Genomic DNA, 27500 nt, shown 5'->3' with positions numbered 1-27500 from the left:
CTACATCCCGGGGGAGTAGAAAGGGAGGGAGCGAGGGTATCCATGGACACTTGGCCTCTGGAATGGCCCAGTCCTTTGGCTAGCGACCACCTCTATACTACAACACAGGCTACACACTACACACCCACACCAAAACAAATTTGCCCAAGGACTCCTTCACACAGAATGCAAATGCCAAAGTCGGCAGAAAAACGATCTCGCGCCTCCATTATCACTCTGCTCCATCTTCGACCTTCCAAAAGAAGGTGAAGAAAATGGTTCCCCTATCCCCATCCCTCACCCCTCCGCCATCCCATCCCCTCCTTGGGATCTCTGAGCCTGCAAATCACCCCCTCTCTGGTCCCATCAAGCATGAAAGTACCACCCCACCACAACCACCACCACCACCACCTCCACCTCCTCCTTCTCCTCATCTTGTGGTGCAAGAGGGGTGCTTTTAAACCCTTTGCTGTCCTCTCTCTGGGAAAAAAGTGCTGTGTGGACGAAAGCAGCGTGGCTGTGGCCTAGCAGGGGAGCATTATCGCCGCCACACGGGGCATCAAATGACTTCTGGACTTGACCAGGAAGTCCCATTAACGCTTTGGCCCAGGCAGCAAGTGAAGCTTACGTGGCATCACAATGGATCATACTACAAGCACATGTAGCAACATACAGTCGGCACTTTACAGTACAACTTTTTTTTTTTTCTTCAAAATCCACAAATGCACAATCGTTCACTGAACGCATTCACTATTAGCTTTCTCTGTCTGATATCCACACACAAGCACCAACAACATTCTACAGCAAGCAACAAGTGCATGTGTGGTGAGTGGATGTGTGGACCATACATATAGATTACAAAGACTCTTGCCAAACTAAACAAGGCGGTGAACTATTCAGCTGCTCATCATGATTTCCTTGAGAAAGTGAATGGCAGGCTACATTCATCAACTTCCACTTCCTATTCAATGCATAACATCCTCCTAGATCCTATTCAGTGCATAGCATCTTCCTCTCCTCTCCTCTCCTATTCAGTGCATGGCATCTTCCTCTACTCTACTCTATTCTCCTCTCATCTCATCTCATCTCATCTCCTCTCCTCTCCTATTCAGTTCATAGCATCCTCCTCTCATCTCCTATCCAGTGCAGAGCATCCTCCTCTCCTCTCCTCTCCTCTCTTCTCATATTCAGTGCATAGCATCCTTCTCTCCTTTCCTCCCCTGTGTGTAGCATCCTCATCTCCTCTCTTCTCCAATGCATAGCATTGCATCTTCCTCTCCTTTCCTCTCCAATGCATAGCATTACATCTTCAACTCCTCTCCTCTTCTCACCAATGCATAGCATTGCACCCTCCTCTCCATGCACAAGGCTGGCTGGCTGAATTTACATAGTCAGGGCTCCACCGTTTGCCACTCCACACATGAAAGTCAAATCAGCATTCCCAGCCGCTGTTTGTTCTCGCAGTCTGTGTAGACGTGCCAACACCCGTGCACGTGCACACGCAAGCACGCGCACTCACAAACACACAGATACAAAGATACACACAGACACAGACACACACACATGAACAGACAGACATGCACATGCATGCGCACACACAAACAACGCACCGGCAGACAGACAGACTGACACACACACACACACACACTTACAGACACACACAAAGTCGCGCACACACATTCACAGACGCACACACACTCTCACATCCAGTGTTACGAGCTGGTCTGGGCTGCAGCCGTGGTCCCCTGAGAGCTTAGTGAGAGGGGCTCGTCCAGGGGAGAGAGTGCTGCTGGACACAACACAACCCAACACCTGAAACCCCTTTCTCCATACCCTTCACTTTACAACCGGCTGTGGCGGCCGTGGCAGCAGCAGCAGCAGCAATGCTCATTGTCATTCCGCACACTACACTTGTCGCTACAGGCCTGCTCTCACTCACTACCCCAAACTCCCCCCACAACCCCATCCCTTTCCGTCCCTCCCTCCTCAGCCCCCCCTATGTCTCATCTGGGGGCTCAAATAACCAGGATTTAATGGCACCCAGGCAGACAGCCAGATAGTCAAATCTTGTGCGATTTTAGGATGAGGACGGCGGGCGGGCGGGCAGGTGTGGCTGCTGTGATGGGATGCGATGGCTGAAAGGAGGAGGAGGAGGAGTAGGATGAGGAGGAGGAGGAGGAGGAGGAGGGTGATGACTCTGGGATGGAGTTTGAGGGAGGTGTGTTTGCAGTACTATGCAGGCTGCGATTCAAAGGCAATTCGCAATGACAAATGACAAAAGTTTCAAACAAACATACACTCGCACGAAAAAAAAAGTGGCACGGTCGGATTGAAACGCGCTCATTAGAGGGAGTCAGGCAGCTCCTCCACCTCCACCTCCACCACCACCACCAACTCCACCTCCATCGCCGCTGCTGGCGCCGCTGCTGCCGTCATGCAAATCCAGGCCTGATCAGTCAAAGTGACACGCACACAACAAATGGGGGCTCTGTTGCCTCGCAGGAACCACAGGTGATAACAGAGAGGAGAAGCGAAGAGAAGAGAGCAGATCGGAGCGGAGCAGAGCTGCTTGGTTCAGGAGTTAGCTAAAAGGCAGATGAAAGGCACGCTTTTAGCCTCAGCCCCTAGCAGTTTCCCCCTCACATGCACAACACTCAAAAAGGGGGAGGGGGGGTGAAACGAGAGAGAAAAAGAGAGAAAGTGAGAGACAGATATGGTGCTGATGGGTGGCGGTGGTGGGGGGTGAGGTAAATAAACCTGGGCCTAATCCTTTAACACCACTCATTCGCTAAGCTCCGCAGACCGGCAAATGCAGTAACGCATTAAGCATTAATAGGTCGCGCGGAGGGCCATGTCGTTCTCTTCGTCAATATTAGCCGAGTCAGGATGAGGCGCACTGGACTGGACTGGACAGGACAGGACACCCACATGTTTGCTCCACTCACTGGCAGTAACCAGCCAAGCAAGCAGCCGAATGCGGAAGCCTGCGCAGTGAAGCTTAAAATCTAAAAAAGCTTTAAATCTAAATGTACAAACTGTGCGGGAAATAGAAAAAAGTAGCCGTGGCAGGCCTTCTACCTGGCTATAATTGTGAGTTGATGTGTAACGCCTGTCAGAGCGCTATAAAAGGGCAAATAACTCATTTGGTTCTGTAAATATGGGGCTGTTCTGGACACTCTGGTGTACACTGTTTATTCCTCATTGCAAAGTGGTTGGTTCTCTCTCTGTCTCATTCGTCCGATCTTTTCCTCTTTCTTTTCCTCCAACCTACCCCTCTACATCTCTCTCTGTCTCTCTGTCTGTCTCTGTCTCTCTGTCTCTCTCTCTCTCTCTCTCTCTCTCTCTCTCGTTTACTCACTCCCTCTGCCTCTCTGTTCCTTGTGACTGTCTCCGAAACTCAACCTGTCAGAAATAATTACAGGATGAACATTCAAACGCAAACAAGGTCTGTGCTTCCTGTCTCTCCACCACAGTCAATCCTGCATGCCGAAAACGAAAGACGGGAAAAAAAAAAACAGAACGCTGAAAGCTCCTATGGGCTTACATAAAAGCGTCCATATATGTTTGTATGAGGATATTTTGATATGCTTGATCGATGTGAAGTTCCACAAAAGGAAATGGAGGAAGAGGGGGGAAAAAAAACTGGTGGAGTGGAAGAGAGATGATGAAAAGAGGAGAGAGGGAGGGAGCGAGAGATAGGATAGATAGGATAGATAGGATGGATAGATAGATAGCATGGATAGAGAAAGAGAGCCATCTCTCCCCTTGAAGCTTCGGAACAGGCGATTTCGAGAGCAGGGCAAAGGAGGGAGGGGAGGAAAAGGGGAGGTAGGGAGGAAAAAAACATGGCTCATTTGGTTTCACAGCACATACCTCAGGCTTCTAATACTTTAAAACCTGCCAGCTCCCAGAGTGTAGCTCACTGGAGTGGCTGACAGCACGCAGAAGGCATAAATTGTCAAGCATGTTTCTGTGTTACACCATCTCAACAAGGCCCTGTGGCTCTCGACTCAGGCCTAGCCGAGCTTATGGGCAGGGGTGAGGGTGGAGGGGTGGGGGTGGAGGGTGAGGGGGGTTCTTGTCACATGACTAGATGTGAATGAAGAGTTTTTGGGTTGGGTGGGGGCCGGGGAGAATAATCCAAATCCTTACAGGGTGCTGCTACCAGCAAGGTCGGGGGAAGTGTGTGTGTGTGTGTGTGTGTGTGTGCTCAAGACGATTGTTGGTTCACCTCCGGCATGCTTCCAGTTCCCCCACCCCCCGCCCACCCTCTCATGCCTGCCCTGCGTGATAGCAGCCGCCTATGGATTTGCGGATTATCTGCCGGTTATACGTGCCAATTAAGCCAGTAACTCTGCTCATGGTGAATGAGGCATCACTGATCTGACGCTAAGATGTGTACACGTGAGTGTACGTGAGTGTGTGTGTGTGTGTGTGTGTGTGTGTGTGTGTGTGTGTGTGTGTGTGTGTGTGTGTGTGTGTGTGTGTGTGTGTGTGTGTGTGTGTGTGTGTGTGTGTGCGTGTGCGCGCGTGTGTGTAGCAACTTCTAACAGATAGGTTCAAATGTTATCCCTGTGGGATACTCTAGCGGAAATCCGTCTTTTTTTTCTTTGTCACATAATAAAAAACAGCAGAAGGAAAAAAAAAACAGTTATGACGTTTCATCAAAACACAAGCAATTCATTTTGCCTAATGGGACTGCTATGCAAATGAACTTCTAAAAACCAAATTAGCCACTGGGTAATGCAAACAATTACTTTCCACAGCACTGCTTTTTCAATGCTACCGACCGAGTCACCTGGCTGAAACATCACAGGCACGGACGTGAAAATGGCCATCGTCCTGCATTACCTGCGAGAGGCTCGGGAGCTGTAGATACAGTTGCATTTCATTAGGGGAATCAATTTTCATCTATGTCAATTAGCCTGAGCGTCGATGCACTGTAAACACTTAAACACAATCCGATACCCGGCGCCCTGCGCGTTGTGGCCGGGGCGTTCCGTCACAATAAGCACAAATGGCACGCACATTCACATCTACCAGATGCGAGGACAACGTTTAGTTTCAATTTGGGTTAGGCTACTGCTTAGTTTTAGAAGCACGGCTCACATTCTATGTACAGACTTCTGGCCTCATAGCTATTTGAATATCACTGCAGTTACATCAAAGCAAAGTTGTTTTAACGGAGTCCCATTGCCAACAATGAACTGAGATTTTTTTTTTAACTATAATTTCCATTTTAAGCAACAAGAAAAAAAGATTGGAGGAATTAATCCAAGACAAGAGGGCAAAGCACTACTGTCACAGTCACGGAGGGAGTCTCTTCAACCCCCATGACACGTGCGCTGCACACACACACACACACACACACACACTCTCTCTCCCCCCGTTCTCGTCCCCTAAATCAAACGCCAGTGACAGGGCTTTGGCATGACCTTGCCCGCAGATGGCCAGTCCTCCTGGGGACCGGCCGCAGTGCTTAACTGGGTCACGGCTGGGCTCAGATGTGCCGGTCGGGGACGGGGTCTGGTGGGGGCTCTCTGCTTTACTTTGCTTTGCTCGCCTGCCTCCCTGGTGGACCGACACCAAGAACACATGGGGATGGTGGTGGGTGCTGCCAGCCTGATACCCACACCACCACCACCGCCCCCCCACCACCACCACCAGTGGCACCAAGAACTGATCTACAGTACCACCACCACCACCACCACCACTACTACCACCCCCATTCTCTGACTCCTGCCTCTCACAACCCCACTACTCCACTGCATGAGATAAAGGGCATGTGTGGAGTGTGTGTGCGTGTGTGCGTGTGTGTGTGTGTGTGTGTGTGTGTGTGTGTGTGTGTGTGTGTGTGTGTGTGTGTGTGTGTGTGTAGGTGTGTGTGTAGGTGTGGGTGTAGGTGTGGGTGTAGGTGTGGGTGGGTGTTTGTGCGTGCGTGCGTGCGTGCGTGCGCATGTGTATGTTCGTGTATTTGTCTATCTCCGTGTATGTACCTACTGTATGTGTGTACTCGACTGTTCTGCAGTGAGGGGAGGGAAAATGGGACAATAAGGGGGCAGTGCACACGCTCACCCCTTAATTACACATAGTGGGATTTCGCTGCTGGCCCGCGGAACAATAGCCTCTTCTCGACTTTGCTGGCTGCAAAAGAGCGGCTGTCGAGAGGCCTAAATCTCCTTGCGAAGCTCTTTTTTTTCCCGGGGAGTAAAGAAGTGCCGCGAAGCAGCGGGCTTAATCTTACATTAGGCAGTGCCATTTCTCTCTCCCTCCTCTGTCTACTACACAGAGTGCAAAAGAGGGAGGAGAGAGAGAGGGAGAGGGAGAGAGAGAGAGAGAGAGAGAGAGAGAGAGAGAGAGAGAGAGAGGAGAGAGAGAGAGAGAGAGAGAGAGAGAGGAGAGAGAGGAGAGAGAGGAGAGAGAGGAGAGAGAGAGAGGGAGAAGGGGAGAGAGAGACAGAGAGAGAGAGACAGATAGAGAGAGAGAAAGGGAGGGAGAGAGAAAGGGAGGGAGAGAGAGAATATGTGGATGGAGGGGACGACCGCAGCGGCAGAAAGTATCAATCAACCTGTGGTGTAGGCATAAACTCGCTCAGTCTGGAAGGTCTGCATGCTTAAGCATCACCACTGGACATATTTGCTCGTATAAATAATACATTGTTCTTTCCCATTCTCCGTTCGCGCAGCCCCTGAAATTGCCTCTCACACAAGGCTGCGAGGAGGAGTACCACACAGACTTGAAAGGCAAAAGACAGAGGGAAACAAAGACGGGGAGGGAGGGAGCGAAGGGAAGGAGAAAAGAGAAAAGAAGGGAAAAAAAGATTCTATTTTGCAGATCATCATGAGAACGCGAGCCAGGGGACTTTGCGAGCACAAAGGCTTCACACAATTTGTCTGCGCTGTGACGCGGAAGAGTTCAAGCAGCTGGCGAGCACAAGAAATGGGGGGTGTACTGAGTGTATGGGGTGTTGAGTGTGTGTGTGTGTGTGTGTGTGTGTGTGTGTGCGGGTGTTGGTGTGTGGGTGTGTGTGTGTGCGCGCGCGTGAAGCGAGATTGGAAAGGGCGGTGGGGTTGACAAGAGCCAGGAAAGCCACAGACAGAGAAGAATTCGCAAGAATTCACACTTTTAGGAGGAGACAGACAGTAAGGGCTGTCTGGAGCGGAGTGGCTTGTAGGGTGTTATAGGGAAGAAGGGGGTGGGACAGTCACCTCCCGGAAAATATTTCTCACCCTTGTTTCCACGGTTGGCTAGAGAGGAAAAGTGCAACAAAAAAAATCTGCAACCTCCTGACCCCCACCACCCTCGACATGGGTGAAGAAGGACAACCACACTCACACAACTTTGCTTCCCTCTCCCCCGACTTTATAGACTTCGTAGACTTGTAACAACCTGTGGCATCCCATCCCTGCTAGACTAACACGCTGTTTAATAGCTAAGCTGCACAAGGGGGGGTTAGCAGCCAGTTTTTAAGAGCAAGTTAATAATACATCACTTGGGTGACAGTAACCCGTCTTGGGGAAGAAAAATAAAGTTTGGTGTTGGTATACTCTTGTGGCGTGTTCCGACTCAGAGAGAGCAGTAGTTTCCTTTTTTTCCCCCTTCAAAATGATTTTGGACCGCAGCAAGGGTCTATGGCAGTCAACCAACACTTGCCAGATGGCCTATGGCAGGAACCTTCCAGAAAATCTGAAAATCTGTGCGGCTACAAAACGAGGAGAGAAATTTGCACTACTATACCACTACTACTGCAGTGGCAGTGCTAATGCAAGCTTCTCTTGGTTTTAACGACCTTTTAACAGTCTCTGCTACGCCCACAGCCTCTTGCTTCAGTAACTCTGATCATTATGAATAAATAATAGTAAACTACTCACATTACTGCTACCAACCTTATGACTACTACAGTACAAATAGCCATGTCACACTACCATTACATACTGGTGGTAGTAGTAGTAGTAGTAGTAGTAGTAGTAGTAGTAGTAGTAGTAGTAGTAGTACTAGTAGTAGTAGTAGTAGTAGTAGTAGTAGTAGTAGTAGTAGTAGTAGTAGTAGTAGTAGTAGTAGTAGTAGTAGTTAACATTAGCAATAATACCATCACCATGTGTCATTTATTTCTTCTATGAGTCACTGCTACTGAGACACTCCCTCCTCAAAATAGTTTCATAAGCGCTGAGAACAATGCATGACCATTTAGCAAACAAATATAATTTGGACCAATCACACCACCAAAAGACACTATTCAAAAGAGATTGCCTTCCAAATCAACATTTTAGACAGGAGACGGCATATTCAGCCATGAATGATATTTGTACATGGTGTTCAAATGTGTTCATTTCAACCCAGAACAAACAGATGCAATCATAAAAGACATTAAACCAGGACATTCAAACACACATTCAAAGACCATTTTTAACTCCACAGCCGGATAAAAAAAAACCTTGCACTGCAGCACAAAAAACCTTGTGTGCTGCTTGGCATTTAACTTTAACAAAGACATTTTAGGCAAGCCGCACTGCGAAACTGCTGTCAGTCCCACAAGATGTCCTGTCTGTAGACATACGGCGCACAATTAAAGTGATGTGCTTTATTGCTACCATAAAGCAGTGTTTTGGCAATAAGTTACTTGGTATTCTGGAGCATTGTCCTCTACGGAGTTCAAGAACCGCAGGTTTAGTTGGGAACAAAAAAGGGAGGGGGGGGGTGGGTGCTGAATCAAATGTGAAAGGAGAGTTCTGTCAGCTGCCTTCACTAAATGCAGGCAAGAATGAGCACAGTTCTGTTAAAAGGTACAAGAAAACAATTTCCCTAAGCCTTGGCAAGACTTCAAACCTTCAATTGTGTTGACTACACATTTCTGACATGTTCAACACAACCCAGCATAACTCCATCAATCCAATAAGGAACGTTTTTAGTTTTTAGTCCCCCCCCCCTTTCCTTTTTTTAGCAAGGAAAGGCGAAAATTCACTCCTCATGCTCAACATCCCGTGCTAACCCTCCCCATGCAGGAAAAGCACCAGCCTGACCCAGTCAGTGGCAGGATTTTCCATTTTCTGACTTATTAATTCTCTGCAGTTATAAATGCGGCTAAATTTGACGTGAAGCATGTCACGTTCATTAGGGGGGGAAGAGAGAGGCGCGCACGCGTCCCCTTAGGAGGACATTGACTAATGAGTGCACCGCTCACAGCGCTTAATGCGGCCAGCATGGTAATGCAGAAAACAACATGCAATTGATTACAGTTTTTCCTCTGCGCCTCGTTCACGCCTGCTTTTTCCTCCGATTTAATTCTCTTTTTTAATGGAAAAAGTCACTTCCTACTAAATAGGAGTGTGTTAACAAATCCCCTCCCTGTTGTCATCCTCCTTATTTGCAGACAAGAAAACAAGTTTAGCTATCAGTAGTAAAAACACACTGGGGAGCAAAGGATTGTCGTGAGAGGTCTATGCTGGTGAATGATACCCATGTTCAGAAACATCTCTTATGTTTGTTTTCTCAACAGTGGAAGGACCCGTAGAGACACTACTCTGTCTGGAGCTATACCTCAAGGCTCTTTTAAGAGCTACAAGAGTGGGAGGGTCAAAGTCCAAAAGCACAGCAGTTGTTGGCCGGCTTCACCCACTTCCTGCTCTTGGCTACCACTAACGGCCTCAAGACTTTCATCACACACTCACTTCTCTCCTTTGCTCCATTTGAAAAGAGGCAAGGCATGTCTTTGTCACCTTCAATCACACACACGGGCAATAGAAACATAAAAGGGGCCAATCCTTCACCCTTATTTTCTTACACAATGTATGCCGGAGCTGGAGCTGGCAGGGCTTGAAAATACCACAGAGGGCATTGGGAGGTGCAGTGTTGTGTTGTGTGCGGACGGCGTGTCCCCTGGGTAGCCAGAGAGGCCTCTGTATGATGGGGGTTGTAAAGAAGGGATTCTCAAACTTTTTTTTTGGGGGGGGGGAGAGTTGGGGACCACTAATGCACTAATGGTCAAAGGCCCACCTTATAATCACATGTTTATATGGTTATGGTTTTGACAACTTAACGTTATGTCAACAGTCATAATGTTCAGCTAAATATCACAAACCTGATTCATTGGCATGTACACGTATGAAATGGACACAAACTCTTTCACAGACCCAGGCAACGTGCTGCAGACCCCCCAGGACCCCACGGACCACCACATTGAGAACCACTGCTGTAAAGACAATCTTAAAGGGTGCTGGACCATTGTAACGGCTGAATAGGCGGGAGCTGCTTCAAAATGAAGGAAGGGCCATAAAAGTTGCATGCAGAACCCAAAGAAGACGTGCAGAAGCCCTCCGACAAGAGGCCTCGCGGTACAACAACAAACAGACAGAGACACCCAGGCAAGGCAAGTCGGAACACTCCCCGAGTGCCAGAACATTCTTCAAAAACATGTAGCTGGGAAAACAAAGAGCCGTCTCCTGAACTCTACCTGCACCAGCGCTGGCATGCTCAACTGCACTACAGACAAGACATCTGATAGGCTAACTGTCTGTCATAGACACTGGACTAAATATAATATACAGAGAGTGCATTGGCGCTATGTACTTATATGGTCATATTTTTTTTAAGAGTGAATGTATTTTTTTCTGTCTTATTCACCTATGCTTATGTAATGTATCACTAAGTATGGAAATAAACCCTCTGAGTAAGGCGTAGGATAAATATAGTACAACCAATATACCTGTAATTTCTTTTTACTGTCACTGGGTACACAACCTAACCACAACAACCCCAACTTGGTCCAAAATGCAAATGCCTCAAAGCAATAAATTGTAATGAGGTGTAAATAAAATTGGATTTATATAGGCTTAAACCAGGGCCACAATCACTACACCACACCAACTTCTCCTTTTGTGGTTAGAGAGGGGGTGGGGGGTACTCAGAAGACATCTTGTGTGTGCTTACTCCCTTCCAACAATTGAAAAAAATATTTGTGTTCCCCCTGGCTTCCCTCTCTCTTTACAACCAGGAAACACCACCACCACCTGAGTCCACACTGGTTGACTATCTGTAATAGCAACCTCCCTCTGCAAACAACGCTGCAACACTTGATAATAACTAAAGGATCTATTTCAACCGCAGCAAAACTCGCAGGCGCAGACATTCTCCCCCCTGATCTATACCCAGCTCCTGTTCACGGTGGGCCAAAACATACCAAGGCGGAACGGAACGGTCGCAGGACGGACGCGGTCTTTCTGCTTAGTTTTGGCCGGCGTGCTTTTCTCTGCCTTGCACACTGACAGCGTCGGCGTGCGCGGCCAGTCCTATTCAAAACCCTAGCCACAGCCAAAGCTAGCATGCTACTTTGCCATTCATTTGAATGAGACACCGCCGGTCGCCGGCGTGAAAAATACGCTCGAGTTCTATTTTCCAAATGCAGCGCGGCGCGGAGCCGGCTCCCGCGCCGCTGACGCCCGACTACCGCCGGTTGGTGTGTAAGGACAGATAGGTTTCAATGTATTTTCACTGACGCCGGTAAAAACCGTGGCCGTTCCGCGCCGCTTTACCGCCTTGGTGTGTAAAGTGCTGCGAGAGCACTTCAAGGCCGACGTGGCCGATACTCACTGTCTGCGTGGGCCGGTCCTGTTACACAGCTGAGCAGCAGCAGCAGCGAGAGCGGGAGCAGCACCGAGGGTCTCCCGAGCAGAGGAGCAGGCTGTCTATGGCACGGAACCATGGTCTGTTGTTGGCACTCTCTCCGTGGATCCCAAGGCTCCTGCTCTATTCCTGTGGGCGCTCACGCAATCATAGGGTGATACCTGAGGAGAAAAGAGAGAGGGAGAAAATAAGCACGACCATTTTTTTTCCAATATAAGATACACGTTTGTAATCGCGTTATGAACTACCCCGCAAAGTACAGTAGATTGTCCTAGTTTGCATCATGCACTTTGTCGTTGCATGTTAGCAAGCCCATTTGATAGAATTAGAATTAGCTCCACTTCAACCTTCGGGTTACACATTAACACCCACCGAGAAACCGTGCATGTTTAAATGTTGTTGCCAGCTGAATCATAAATATGAAGTGCATGGCAGCATTTTTAAACCACAAGTAGCGCTGAAAACTTCTGATTTAGCTAACGTTTACTAGCATGTCGCTAACCTGTATCATTATCACGAGTACCTGAGTGACAGGTCAAAAACATTTGACAAAAACATGGTTTTACCGGTCTTGAAAATGCACACAATACCACCTCGTCTGTACAGAAGAGACAGAAGGCTTCCTCCACTCTCTGAAGCTGGCCTGGATGAGACAAGATTAATTGCCTCACCCAAGGCTAACTGGCTAGAACCATGCAGTAAGTTAAATACCAGGAACGTTAATCACACACAGACCAAAGACACTGCTGCTTACTGACTGTGGTGAAACACTCTCACAGATTCAAACGAATGGAACGTTAGTTATATGTCGTGAACTGCTCCAGACTCATCAGCTGACAACGTTCGATTGAGTGTACAACAGCTATTTGATTTTAGCAGAAAATTGTCAATAAGGTCACACATTTTTCTGCCAAAGATAGATATTTTGCCAAAGATAGATATTTTGTCAGATAAAAAAATATGTCCCATCACAAGATTCAAGAATATCCTACTCAGAAGATTAGAACTTGAATACATCTTTGCATTTGCCAGGGGATTACTTAGAGAAGGAAAATAGAATTTCTCACAATTTCTTAAGTGTCACAGTAGTATAGTAGATAAAGAAAATTACTAGCCTACATGACATCACTGGCAGATGCAATGTATAGCCCCCTCCCCCTTTAAAAAAGTCACCATTTATTGCATGATGTAATTTAATTCATTTAGTTAAGTGCTGGCCTCATACCAAAATGAAAACAATGACAGGCGCAGAAATGTATCCCCTGAGGTTTCCCCACAACTGGTGACATCAGTGGCACCTTTACCCACAACCCCCCTGTGCATCCAGAGAAAGCAAGTGAGACAAAACCTGTTCCCTAGGGGACCTGCTATTTGCTAATAGCCAGTTAGGTAAAAGGCATCCCCCGAGACACCCAAGTCCCCAGATTGTATTATCATTAAGACACCCCCAGAAGCACTGAGACGATGATTAAGATGACGCCCCATTCTTTGTAACTTGGATTGCTCATCGCCTGAGAGCCTTCACCAAAAGTCTCGGTGTAATTAATCATGGCGCGAGCCACTGAGAAAGACATCTGTTTCCTGAGACACACACAGACACCGTTTGGGCTTTAGAGAGGGAGCCTGGAGACAAACACACATGAAAATCCTCACGAGCGGCGGCGGTGCCAAGCTCTTGTATTCACACAACCACCACCACACTGCAGTGCTCTCACCCAGACACAACCTTTTGGAGCCTGTGATGGAGTCACCACTCAAGGGACAGACTACGAGTCCCAAAAGGCCTTGCGCTAATGTAGGACCTTCCCACCGCACGGGGCCTTCAGTGGCAGGCACTGCAGGCAGTCAGGAAGGCAGGCAAGCAGGCGTAGCCCATGTGGAAATGTCAGGGCATTTTTTGGGCTCCTCAAATGGCTGCCCTCCAGAGACTGCAGCTCTCGCTTCACTACTGCCGGTACAGGGATATGACTCTTGCTTCAGCGCTCTCAATTTGTCCCAGGTTATTATGGAAAGCCATGCACCTGGAACAGAAGGCCGCTCCCGCCATCTTCACAGAGGTCCCTCATCAGGCCCCGCATGCATGCTCAAAGGGCTGGGGCAGTGGGCAGTGGGCATGGCCTCATCCCAGCTAAGAGACCCATGGAGGACCTCCCTTCTGCCTCACTACCCACTTAAATTACAGAGCGAAGCAGTGTGGTGTGGGTGGCCACAAGATTTTATTTATATTTTAGGAGGGCTTTTTCTATCGTTTTCTTGCTGTTAGTGTTTATGCAATGCAACCCACACCCAGAAGCATCTGTGGATATATACGTACGACACGTGTGGTTTTGTACACTAATAGAGATGTTTAAGGGAACAAGCCAACTCAAAATGAAGAATGTTTAATTCCCCCTTGCCGATAAGGTACACAAGTCACTTAGGGGGGAAAAAAGGTGTCTATGTCGTTCTGAAGATCAGATCCTAATCTCATAGTGCATAGGGAGCTGTGCCTCTGACAAACAACAGAAAAATAACGAAACATCTTGCATCAGTGCGTACTCCTGAAGGACCAACCAGTGCACTGTAAACTCCCTGGGTAGCCTGTTCAGAGCCTTACGAATAAATAAATGGGACTTTGAACATGGCGACGGTGAACACAGAAGGAAACGCTCCAGCGCTCGTGTACTGTGTATGTATGCTGCAAGAAGATGAAGAGGAGCACAGAGCAAAGAACAAGAAACACGGGATGGATTCACCCAGCGAGCTTTCTCTAACTATAGCATTGTTTTGCATCCTGGCTAATGTCTGTTGACAGCACTGTGTCACAGACGGGGGAAACACAACCGTGATAGCATGTGAAAAGGACGGCAATACCTGGTTAGAACTTTAATTCGCTCCTCGTCAGTTCATCCACAACTCACTATACACCCACTGTCACGTTTGCTGTCAGCCATTTACACCCAAGTACCAATTACACTACAGATTCAATGCCTTTTCATGGTGCAATGCTTTACATCCAATAACTGTGAGGCGCATTCGTTTTTTGAAACACAATCAAGACTCATCCATATCTGTAGAGGGCATGCCCTGTTGGTGTAAAACCTGTAAGAGAACATATGTCTGGAATGCAGTTGTTAAGGGAATCAACGCAAGGTCACATCCTTTCCACAGGCTTTTCATACTAATGGGGCATGATAAAAGCACTTTGTCCATATAAGGCCTTGAACCATAATCCCAGACAGCAGGCCATCAAAGGATGTCTGTGATTTATAGAGGCTTTCCAGGAAACGATACCCCCCAGAACAATAGTCATCTTACTCACACTGTCTGGTCACACACAAAAGCACACTGACTTTTTCGCCACTTTTCAATATTTGACGTATAATCTTACATAATCCCACAAAGGAGAGTGATTGCCGCCTGTCTAGCACCAAGCTTTATTTTTGGAGTAAAACTGGAGAGTGATCGGGAGGGGTCTGATGGGGGGTGGTGGGGGGGTGTTAGACCGTAGATGTCAACAGTGTCGCGTCTACAAATATGAAGCCAGCAGTGTCTGTACAACGCAGTCCATTCTGTTAATACGACAGGTCATCACCCCTGAATTTTAATTAATGATATGGGGAATTTTTTATATTCATACACACTCGGCCCATTGTTGTCTTTTGTGATTACAATATGTGACCACAGACAGTCTGAGGCACCTTCTATTATATAAATGAAATAATACATTTCGATAAGAGTGGGGGCTAAGAGAATCCCCAGAGGACCTCTTGCCCAAGTGGCTACTTCAGCCTGTCAATATTATTTAAATGGCTATAATTATTATTCATTCGGCTCTATTCAAATCCCTGAAAACGGGGTTAATACGGATATCAGGAATTATTATCTTAGGTGGCTTAAGGCAAATTGAATGAAACATTTATCTGAAATTGAGGTAGGGGGGGATCTCAAATATTAAAAAGCGGCCCATTCAAAGCTTAAAAAACGCTCGCTCTCTCGCTTTCGCTTTCCTCCATTTGCCGCTCAGACACTGTGGGCGGGATAATAGGTGACCTCTAAGCTTCACTAAACTGTGACATTCAGAACTAGAAAAAGGAACAAGAACGGTGGAGTCAGAGAAGCTGACGGTTGAAGAAAAAAAAAAAACACACACACACCCATAGATCAGATCAACAGTTCCCAATCATAAGGCCACGCTGAATAATGCATTTTCGATCTCACTTTCATAGTGGCAGCAGCACGGTGCATTTATTACCTCCATGCAGGCGAACATAAATCATAAATCCATCCACACACACCCCATATGCCCGTCTCTAACACAGAGCTCATAACCCTTGACTCCTGCCTCGGCTTCCGCCCTGTGTGAAGTTACAGTGCATCTAAGCACATCGGGCACGGGCACGGGCACGGACACGGCGCATGCATTAGAAGGGGCAGCTTCGGAGCGGAGGCTTGGCTGGCTCCGGGGCCTATTGGAGCACGCATTCTCCACACCACACCCCGGCGATGTGAAGCGATGGGGGCCGGTGTTGTGTCGATATGAGCTACTGTACCAGTCAAGTAGAGCTACCAAGCCGTTACAATGCACTACCATAATGCCTCTATGGGTTACGGTTAGGAATAGGGTTTGGGTCTAGGCCATTTTAAAATCCTACTGGTGGCTCATCTCAGCGAAGCAGCCCATATCGACAGAACGCAGGCCATTGATGCCGACCGACCAGTCAGAGAGCACACCAAGAGTGCCCGAGTCAAAGTCAAACGTGTTTGTTGTTCGCGGACAAGGCCCTGTCGCCTCTGCACGCCGGAGTGATATCTTCTCCCAGCAGACGGAAGCGAGCGAGGGAGGAGGCAGATCGTTTCATCCAGGAGGAGGGTACCCTCCCGGGGGCACCGCTCATGTACTTATCGCCTCCCTCATCCCCAGCGTCCCTGGAGGAAGGAGACACAGGACGAACCACCACCACCCCCTCACAGGAGGGGAGGGACGGGTGAGGTGGGGGGCCGGGTATGGATGTAGTGTGTGTGTGTGTGTGTGTGTGTGTGTGTGTGTGTGTATGCATGTCTATGCATGCATTTGTGTGTGTAGTATATCTGTGTATGTGGATGTAAATCTGAGTGTGTGTTTACGTGCCTGTGTGTGTGTGTTGTGCTTGTTTGTGCATTTGTGTGTAAAGGGTCGGGGGATAGGTGTGTGTACACAAATAGGTTTGTGTAAGTCAAACAGCTGGGGTACAAGGATATGTACGATCGCCTATGCAACTGTGTGTCTGTATCTGGGGACATATTTACGTGTGTGTGTGTATGTGTCTGTCTGTCTGTTTGCTACAATATAGGAGGTTGGGGGAAGAAAAAAGAGCAACACTGTCATGACGTCCTTGCTCTGCTTCGTGCTCCACAACACGCCGCCACTAAATTCCATTAGGAGGTACGCTGCGGACCCGACCCCAGCACATAACAGTAGGGAGCTTCCACTCTCCCTCAGTCCCTACATTCTTCGCTCCATCCCTCCTCTCTCCCTAACTCCCTCCCTCCATCTGTCCCCTGTGCGGGTGTGCGTGTGTGACAGTTCGACGGGATCCCTGTCAGCTTTCATGAGACCAACCAGCCACCAACATGACCTGCATGTGTTGTGACACTGACTTGCTAACACATGCACGCACGCACGCACGCCAGGCTGGAGAGTGCAGAGGGATACAAAGATGACAAGCGGAGGCATCGACTCCGATCATCCCACTGCACGCCAAGTAAGAAAGGTTCACAGGCAAAGATGGCGGGTGGGGCGTGTGAGGCATGGTGTGGTGTGTGCTCTTGGGGTGTGTGTGTGTGTGTGTGTGTGTGTGTGTGTGTGTGTGTGTAGGGGTCAGGGGTGTGGGGGGCAGGTTGGGCTACTGCATCAAATGAAGCCATATCTATATGGGAACGCCATTGATGTGGGATTGACTTTAAGAGATAGGGCCCGTACGTACTGTAGTAAGGGCTGGTCAATGGAGCTGAAGAACATAACCAAGCCCCCAAGGACAACACACGTCATTATAAAACATGAGGGTGGGGATGGGGGGTGAGGAAAAAATAGTTACGATTACTCGCCTCTGGCGGCAGGCGTGGAGGTGAGAATCAGATGTTGACCTTGACGTGATTTAAGGGCCGTGGACGAGTGTGTGAACCACATTCATCTTCAAAGCTTTAAACGGGGGCCTTTTAACTCGCCCTTTTGAACAAGGCGTCTCAAGCCAGATGATAAAGCGAATATTTGCCTCTGTGCCTGCATCTCTTATTCTCTCTCTCTCTCTCTCTCTCTCTCTCTCTCTCTCTCTCTCTCTCTCTCTCTCTCTCTCTCTCTCTCTCTCTCCTCTCTCTTCTCCTCTCTCTCTCTCTCTCTCTCTCTCTCTCCCTCTCTCCCTCTCTCCCTCTCTCCCTCTCTCCCTCTCTCCCTCTCTCCCTCTCTCCGTGTCTCTGTCTCTCTCCCTCTCTCTGTCTCTCTGTCTCTCTCCCTACCTCTCTCTATCTCTCTCTCTCTGTGTCTCTGTCTCTCTCCCTCTGTCTTTTTTAACAGGAGGCCACTGTGGTGTGATTGCGTGGGCTGGATTATTTTGTATGTCCATGGGGAAGAGGGAGAGTACAGCTCAGTTAAGCACTTCCAATGCCGCAGTGGCTAATTACCCAATGGTGGTGATGAAAGTCTGTGTGTGTGTGTGTGTGTGTGTGTGTGCGCGTGTGCGTGCGCGTGTGCGTGTGCGTGTGCGTGTGCGTGTGCGTGTGCGTGTGCGTCTACTGTATGTGTGTGTGTGTGTGGGTAGGGGTGTTTTTTGGGTGTTTGGTAGGCCCCCAGAGTTACCTAAAATATTACGGGCGCAAAGCGGACGGCCCCACAGGACGCGGCTATCGCAACACACGCCGCTGCTGAACGGTCATAAAAGATTTATGAAATAACTTTGCCCCCGAGTGCAAAGTATCAGCACTGGAGTTAATGGTGCGATTATACTAATAAGGGCAAAAAGAGGAGAAAAAAAGAAAAGAAAGAGAGAGGGGGGAGAGAGCGAGAGATAGAGGGAGAGGTGAAGGAAGGAGAGGTGAGGGTGAGGGTGAGGGTAGGGGTGAGGGGCAACAATACACGATGACCGAGCAAGACAGGGCAGCAGCAAGAAAAAAAAGAAAGAAAGAAAGAAAGGGGGAAATCAGGGGGAAAAAATGGAAAGTCACAAGGGGCTCATGAGAGATGAGATGGGGAGAGCAGGAGAGAGGGGTGAGGAAGGCGCAGAGGAGGAGGAGTAGGAGGTGAGAGGTGGAGATAGGAGGAGGAGAAGAGAGGTGGAGAGAGGAGGAGGAAGAGAAGAGAAGGGGAGAGGGGGAGGTGTGCAGCAGGAGAGGGGGTTAGGAAGGCGTAGAGGAAGAGTAACGAGGGGAGAGAGGAGGTGAGAGGGGGGGGAGGAGGAGAGAGGAGAAGAGAAGGAGAGAGGGGGGGAGACGCGCAGCAGGACATCATTAAGACCCCACAGGTGATCTGCTCGACGCCACTGCCACTGATCCGGCCATGTAGGTCCTCTATTGTCTGGGCTGTCACAGCTGGTTGCACCGCGGGTTTGATCTCTTCCTTTTCATGGAGTCCAGCTGGGCAGCGCCACACCGGATCAATATCTCTCTCTTAGCCATCCCTATGCACAAGACAGACAGACACCCACTCTCACACTCACCCCTCTACTACTCCCCTCTTCTCCTAATCTGCAGGGATGGGATACACATGAGAGGACACAAGGTATGACACTAACTATACCTGCTCACTGGAATGTCCAAGACATACTGACATGTAGAGGCAGGGGAATTTCTACAAAATACTTCTGAGTGAACCTAAAAACAATGTGCAGATATTGCTTATGGCAACTGAGAATTTTGTAATAAAAAGCAATTTCTTTATTGCATTACGTGACAATAGTGATATACTTTTGTCAATACAACCTTGAAAATGACCTACTCAGAGAGTCTTTCTTTTACTGACTTATCTATTGTATACACATGCCACCCCATATGATTAGTGTGGGTTTTCTCACAGTCCTTATTTGCTGCTTTAGTATTCCCATGTTAGAGCGCCTATACACTGAACCCTGTGACATTTCCGTGGCTTCGACCACTGTCATTTGAAATCTCATCATAACAGGTCTGTCTCTCATATGAGCGGTGGGACTTGGGGAAGGGTTTTACACGCATTAAGTCAACAAGCTCCAGTAATGTGGTTTCTTTTAGTAGATCACAGGGATTTGACTAGCCATTTCCCTGTCATGTGTAGAGATGGTTTAAAAAAAAAACATGTTTTGCAGGCATTTGTTTAGCGGCAAACATTTGCTTAAGAGACTAATTAGCCGTAAATTAATCACTGATTTACAGTACATTCGGTGGTCTCGCTGCCTTGTGTTCTTGTCATGTACCTTGTCAATCCAATGTGATGGCTTTTTTTACCCCTAAAGATGATATCTCTTTTCCAAGAGCAGAAAAAAAAAGAAAAGATACTCTAATAATCTCACAAGGCAAAGGCAAGGCTATAAATATTTAAATAACTCAAAAGAAAATTGAAGGTGGGGAATAATTTATCAGGAATCAGATGCAAGGACTGGAAAAAAAATAGGTAATGGAGAGTGTAAAGAAGCTGTCAAGCAAGTAATGAGCAAAATTAAACAAGGAAAAATTATCCACGAAACCCGCTTCAGCTGCATGGGATTGTTTCACAGTGCCATGACCTGACACTATTTTGGCACAGAGAGAGAGAGAGAGAGAGAGAGAGAGAGAGAGAGAGAGAGAGAGAGAGAGAGAGAGAGAGACAGAGACAGAGACAGAGACAGGGAGACAGGGAGACAGGGACAGAGAGACAGAGAGACAGAGACAGAGACAGAGAGAATAGACATGGGCCTTCCGATTCCATGCACCCAACACAAGACTGACAGTCTCCTTTTATTGCACCAGTACAGACATCACCAGTTCTCTTATGAGCTTGCCTTGCACGGCTCTGTATGCACAGAGAGAGTTAAAGCATGGTCTACACCGCCACACAAACTAACAAGCTAATGATTAGCCAGGGGTGACCCATCATTTCACTTAGCTCAGCCAAAGTGCGTTAGTAGGCCATGCTTGATCTACTGCGCCTTTTTTGCCATGCAGTGATTATACCACAGCCAATGGAAATCTCCAACTCCGCGAGCTCCATAAATAACGCGCAACAACCCGATTTATAATCATCTCACGGGGATTACTCAAAGTCTACCGTTTCCCTCCATTCAGAGACAAACACAAATCACACGCTGAGCGCGGCGCGAGCGTGACAGTATTTGCAGGAATGTTAAATGTTTGAGGAGTGACTCTCTCAAGTGCCACGCATCATTCATTTCATCGCAAACTCATTGTGCATACGTACGCACTGGCAGATGTGCTGAGGCAGGCTGTGTGTAATGGCTGTCTACATACACACTCACACACACACGGATTACACACACACAGGCAAACACACACAGACAGACACTCACACACACAGACACACAGACACTCACACACACAGACACACAGAGACTCACAGACACTCACAGACACTCACAGACACACACACACACACACACACACACACACACACACACACACACACACACACACACACACACACACACACACACACACACACACACACCATACTGTGCAGCCATATTACTGAGCGAGTACTCTTCTTGATGGATAACTGGCTGTGCACCAGAGCACAGGGCAAAAAATACGGATTTCTGTTGACGCCTAAAACCATCCCATTTCCTCCGCCCAGCTCTGGCCTTCCTATGGTCCAGTGGTTAGGGAAATTACGGGGACAGGACACTGGCACGAGGGAGTTTCTGGTTCCAAATGGGACAATCTGCAGCCACCCCCCCCCCCCCATCCCATGGGAACGACACCAAACCTCAATTACACTAGTGGAGTGTGCTGTGTGGTGGAGCCATGCTGCCACTGACCCCCTTTACTGACCTTCTCCATTTCCCAATGTGGGGATACCTGAGAGAGAGAGACCTGTGCTGTACAGGGCTGAAAGCTGAATGGAACAAATATTAGCCAAGGCGAATCCAGACACAAGCACACTGTTGTTGTTGTTGTTGCTTTTTTAAGCTTTCCACAAGCTCCATGTGCTTCATGTTTGCATTAGCATAATAGCAAAATCCTGTTTGAGCCTGAGAAAAACACTAAGCACGAAGGAGACATGGTGGCACACATTACATACTGTAGCCTATAGGCCTGCATTGGTCTGCAGTCTAAAAGGAGTCTAACATCATTATCCCCCCCCCCATACACACACACACACACACACACACACACACACACACACACACACACACACACACACACACACACACACACACACACACACACACACACACACACACACACACACACACACACACACACACACACACACACACACACACACACACAGCAGAGAACAACTGACATTGGTTGCACAACACAGGAAGACGGCAAAGTAAATGCAATTGAATAAATGTTAGCATTTAATTTTTAATTTAAAGTATAACGTTTAATTTAAAACATGGCGGAAGACCAACAGCAGGGCCTTTCCTTCCTGATCGTTATGTGTTTACTCCGAGGGACAGGGGTCACCGTATTGATTATCGGGCAGCCGTAATATTTAATTTCATTGACCATACTTACGGAGGTCCTCTGAGGTTTAATTTCATATAGTATGCGTTCGTCAGGCGACTCTGACAGCCCCCCATTAATTAAACGGCCCGGATCAATGCCCCCCGGGGAGATGGGTGCGATCAAGACGCCCTCATTTTGATCTTAAGTGTTATAGGCTCCTCTCCGCCTCTCCAATGATGTTTGTCTGCAGCATTTATCACTGCAAGTCCTGGTTCTCTTAAAAACGAACATCGTCTGTTGTTTGGCACAGTGTAAGGGATGGGCTGCTTTTCATTGGGGTGGAGAAGCTGCTCGGAATAGGTTTCGCCTACCGGCTAAAAACAACAAGAGAGGAGTCCAGCTGTTTACACTGTCATCAACATAACAACGTAATCAATTTGTATAGCGGCAATAAATCCTGTGGCCTACTATATGCATGGTTGGCCACCGTGGCTCGCTCACTTAAACAGCGGTCGGTGAGAAATTATTGTCAGGTGGAGGGGACGGAGACACCCTTAATGGCTGCTGTTTGCTGCTTATGCTGATTCTCGAGTACTTGTCTCCTTGCGTTTTTCCCCCCTAAAAGCCAGAGACAGTAAATCACATCTGAAGAATCTCTCGTCCCCCCCCTTTTACACCATCCTTGCGGCTTCATATTTGCTGATGACGATGAGACATCGAAACGGACACACAATCATTCCCACCTATGCGAGTGAGTGCTGCATTATAAATTCTATCGCGCTAGACAAACAATGATTCACTGTTCCCATTGCTAATGCAATTCCAACAAGCTCTCCGATTGCAATATAATAGGCCGCAATACCAAATGGAGGATAATTTATTAAAATGAATGTTCCTGTCTCTCTTCATTGACAGATAAGCCGCCCCAGCCCACCGCTTGAAAAGACATTTAAGGATATCTTGACAAAATCTTCTCGACCAATATTTGGTTTGCCAGTACGAAAATAGCCTTGCTTGCTAGCATATGTGCACATGATATTGGAGTAATGGTCACTTATGACTGTGGCCCTGTGATGCTGTACAGATAGTGCAATGCCTGTGGACAAATCCCCTCCATCTCAAACATATTTGCTGCTATTCTGCAATCCGCAACGACCCCAAGAACCCTCTAAACGTATTCGCTGTCCAATATAATAACTAATTCAAAATAATGACAGTCTATTTTTTGCCAGAGTGTCTGGAGTCTGAAAACAAAATTAAAATCAAGCTCATGCTTTATAATCAAATATGGGTTTAAATATATAACCCAGATGCATTGCCCCAGAGTCCGGAGGAGAGCAGAAGCAGCAAAATGATTGAGAAAACAAATGTAAAATGTCTGTGTATCGCAACACATGAGGTTTTTTATTTTATTATGGGTTTTTTATTAAATTGCTTGAGGGAAATATATGTATCTGACAGATGGCATTATAACAACAAAAACAGAAGCATCCAAGACATGCCAGGAGTGGGAGGCTGCCACTCACTAACAGGACAACAAAGATTCACAGCCCCTGAAATCGCTCCGACGAGAGAAGCGATGCCAATCTATCACCGATTTTATTTCAAGAGGCGAGCTGTCGGCCCGTCTCTGCCCGAACAGAGAGGATCAGTCCCTGAACAACCCCCCTACATCATCACCACCACCACCCCCAGCATTAACAACTAACCCCCCGTACACACACACACACACACCACACCACCCCACCCCAATCTGTGCCGATGCCGATGCTGCCTGCCGACAGCGGGGGTCACGCTGCCTCTGCCCTTCTCCCCCGGACGTCTCGATCTGTTCCGTTCGCTGGCCCCTTTGAAGGTGAAGGGGTGGTATCCATCATGCTAGGAGCTGTCAGCCAAGTGGCTGGAGGCTGTAGGGTAGCGAAGGTAGATGTAGGGGGTGGAGGTGCACATCACATCACAACCACCCATCACCACCTCCACCCCCCACCTCCATACCTTGCCTTGCAGCACTGCTAACCCCATGCCTCATACCTCTACCCTTACAACAACCCCCCACCCTCCAGCCACCCCACCCCACACCAGCTCCCCTCTCCTATCACCAGGCAGGCCGGCAGATGACAGGCAGCTAACCCAGCTGCCAGAAGCCCTACAGGGGGAGTCTGCAGTAGCAGCACCTCAACAGTAGCCTTCCTTCAGATGGAAACCAGACACTATACAGCAGCCTCATCTCTGGAATCTCTTCCTGCTACTGGCCTGCTACTGTTCATCTACCTACAGCAGCAGCAGTCATGTTCGCTCTGCTACACGCACCCACCCGCACACATACAATACACACACATACAATACACACACACACACACACACAATACACACATACACAACCCAGCCCTGGAAGTACTGCATCACATTGCATTACATCAAAGCCTGGCACAGTGCAGCCCACCGTGTGTGTGTGTGTGTGTGTGTGTGTGTGTGTGTGTGTGTGTGTGTGTGTGTGTGTGTGTGTGTGTGTGTGTGTGTGTGTGTGTGTGTGTGTGTGTGTGTGTGTGTGTGTGTACAATGCACATGTCTCTCCGAGGAGTTTTTACCATAGGCAGTTATGGGCTCCCACATTGAGGATACACAGGAGGAGGGAGAGAAAGGAAGGAGAGAGGAGAAGGGAGGATGAAAGAGGAGGGAGGAGGACGAAGGAGAAGATGGAGGAGATGAGGACGAGGGAGAGAAAGGAAGGAGAGAGGAGAGGAGAGGAGAGGATGGGAGAGGAGAGAGGAGGAGAAGGGAGGAAGGAGAGAGGAGAAGGGAGGAGGGGAGAGGGGGAGGAGGACGAGGGAGAAGAGGAGGAGAGTGGAGAGAGGAGGAGGATGGAGGAGGATGGAGGAGAAGAGAGAAGGAGGAGGACAACAACAAGAGGGAAAGGAGAGACATGTGGGGGTTGACTTTATGAGTCAGAGGAGCTCATAAATCACCTCCGTAACAATGAGGTCAGTGGCCGCAGCAGATCGGCCCTGCGGGAGTGCCGCGCTTTAAGTCACGGGCCCCAGCGAAGAGGGAGGGAGGGCCCCTGACGTCGCTCACCAATGTAATAATTGGGCAGGAAAGACATTTTTCTTTTTCTAGTTTTTCTCCACTCCTCTTTTCCACCCACCCCTCTTCCCCCGCGCCTTAGCTCCTTAGTTGCCACAGTCTCTCTGTCTCTGTCTCTGGTGCACATGCGCTTTTGTGATGTCAGGTGTGTGTGTGTGTGTGTGTGTGTGTGTGTGTGTGTGTGTGTGTGTGTGTGTGTGTGTGTGTGTGTGTGTGTGTGTGTGTGTGTGTGTGTGTGTGTGTGTGTGTGTGTGTGCCGAACTAAATGCACAGCAGGGCAACTGCAAAATGTAGCAGACGGGTTAGCAGCTATTTAAACACAGAGACATCCCTGGGAGAGCGAGAGAGACATCACCCCCACCCTACACCCCACCCCCCTCCACCACCACCACCACACACAAACACAAACACAAACACACGCACACTCACAAACACACGCACACTCACAAACACACACACACACACACACATACACTGACACTGCCGCAGATATACTTACAGAGTCAATGATGCCTACAAGGCATTTCTCACTCGGTGGAACAATCCTGCTCCTGAATAGGAATTAATTACGGGGAAAGGTTTTTTTTTTTCTTACGAAAGATGGCGTGCATTAAAAATCTCTCTATTGACAACAAGAGCAATTATGAGCATGGCGTTTTGAAGAGAGCACATCATTATAATGGAAAGCTATACCATCGCTCTAACTGCACTCCCCAGCCATCCCACCCCTTCACCCTAACCCGTAACCCAAAAACAAAAAAAGAAAAGAGGAGTGCGTGATCTTTGAACAACACACAGGTCCTCCACTGAAGCCAATCAAACAACACCATTGGAAATGATGAGCTGTGTGGAGCGTGGCGTGGGGAAGCATAGTTAAAGCACCTAGACACGCTAGTCTTCCGAGTGGAGAAAAAGCACTGTCTATTTTACGAGGAAGTCAGTCCACACACAGCAGCCGCTGTGGTGATGAGGATGAGGATGAGGAGGAGGAGAGCACAATGAAGCCGCTTCGTACAGCGCTGGGGTTTGATAGCGATAGAAGAGAAGAGCCTGGCTGACTGCGATACTGCAAAAGCTTAGGGCCATCTCAGGCGTTAAGGTTGTGATCTGAGTGCAGAATAACCCACAGAAACACTGAAAATGGATGCCTGAGAGACTGAATGAGGTTGGAGGGGTGGTGGTGGTGGTGGTGGTGGTGATGGTGGTGGTGGTGAGGAGATAGAGGAAGGGGGAGAAAATGCAGTCAATTAACAGAGCTTTTTAGGATGCTGTAAATCTGCCCGCAAGAGTTATCACTGCACAAAATTAGCTGAGGACTTGTTATGATAACTGTGAGTGTGCGCAAGAGGTCAAATTTAATATGCTAAACCACAGAACGTATCCCATGTACGCGTCTTGGAGAAGAAACTATAAAGCGTCGGGATCAGCTTCTCTCATTAAAATGGTGCAGTTCCAAACTTGCCGACACAGACATGGCTTAAGTGAAGCTCCTCGTATTCATAAGCTACTGGAGCTGGTTTTAGTGGAAGTGGCCTATAGCATGAAAAGGCCACTCTGACGGAATATTATTACGGCATCGATGATCTCAAAGAGAAGGAAAGGACCAATAAGATTTACGCAATGGAACTCCCTATACAAGGACATACTCACACACGCACAGCGCCCACACACAGTCCTTTAACAGTGATGAAACGCCTCCTCAAACACTATGCCAGTATATATTGTGTAAGAAGGTGTCTCAATTATAACCATCGGTGAATTCAAGTGGTGTGGATTCTTACCAAAATATTGCCCATTACTACCAAAATAACACTTTCACATGTCTATGCCCAGCCCTCCACATCCACCCCAGCCCAGCCCAGCCCAGCCCAGCTCAGCCCAGCCCAGCCCATACATCCTCTAGACTGGCTGTAATGAACTAGCCAACTGCAGAGCTCTGTGATAAGAGAGAACTGTGATAAGGTGTTTCAATTATTGGTAAATTGGTGTTGATATTACCATAAAAATGTACCAAAATATACCAAAATATACCAAAATTACAAAACAACCTTTCACACAGCTATGCCCAGCCCTCCACATCCAGCTCAGCCCAGCTCAGCCAAGCTCAGCCCAGCCCTGTACATTCTCTATGCTGGCCATAATGAACTAGCCCAGTGCAGAGCTCTTTGGCGGCCCGATGCTCGTGGACATGCATAATCCTTAGCGGCAGCTTGAGAGACAAG

At 48.2% G+C, this 27500-nt stretch overlaps 1 protein-coding gene across 1 annotated transcript in view; it reads right to left on the bottom strand.

Annotated features, from left to right (window-relative positions):
• The window catches only part of ptprfa (protein tyrosine phosphatase receptor type Fa), a 248725-nt gene that overhangs the window by 210092 nt on the left and 11133 nt on the right, over window positions 1-27500 (bottom strand). Inside the window, exon 2 of the mRNA XM_063201608.1 lies at window positions 11566-11759. Within this exon, the coding sequence (XP_063057678.1) occupies window positions 11566-11677 (112 nt within the window). The 5' untranslated portion in view covers window positions 11678-11759. The remainder of the gene's footprint in view (window positions 1-11565; window positions 11760-27500) is intronic.

Source organism: Engraulis encrasicolus, chromosome 6, assembly GCF_034702125.1.
Source record: "Engraulis encrasicolus isolate BLACKSEA-1 chromosome 6, IST_EnEncr_1.0, whole genome shotgun sequence".
NCBI classification, from domain to species: Eukaryota; Metazoa; Chordata; class Actinopteri; order Clupeiformes; family Engraulidae; genus Engraulis; species Engraulis encrasicolus.
The sequence above is the reverse complement of the archived record's forward strand: the minus strand, read 5'-3'. Positions and strand labels throughout refer to the sequence as shown.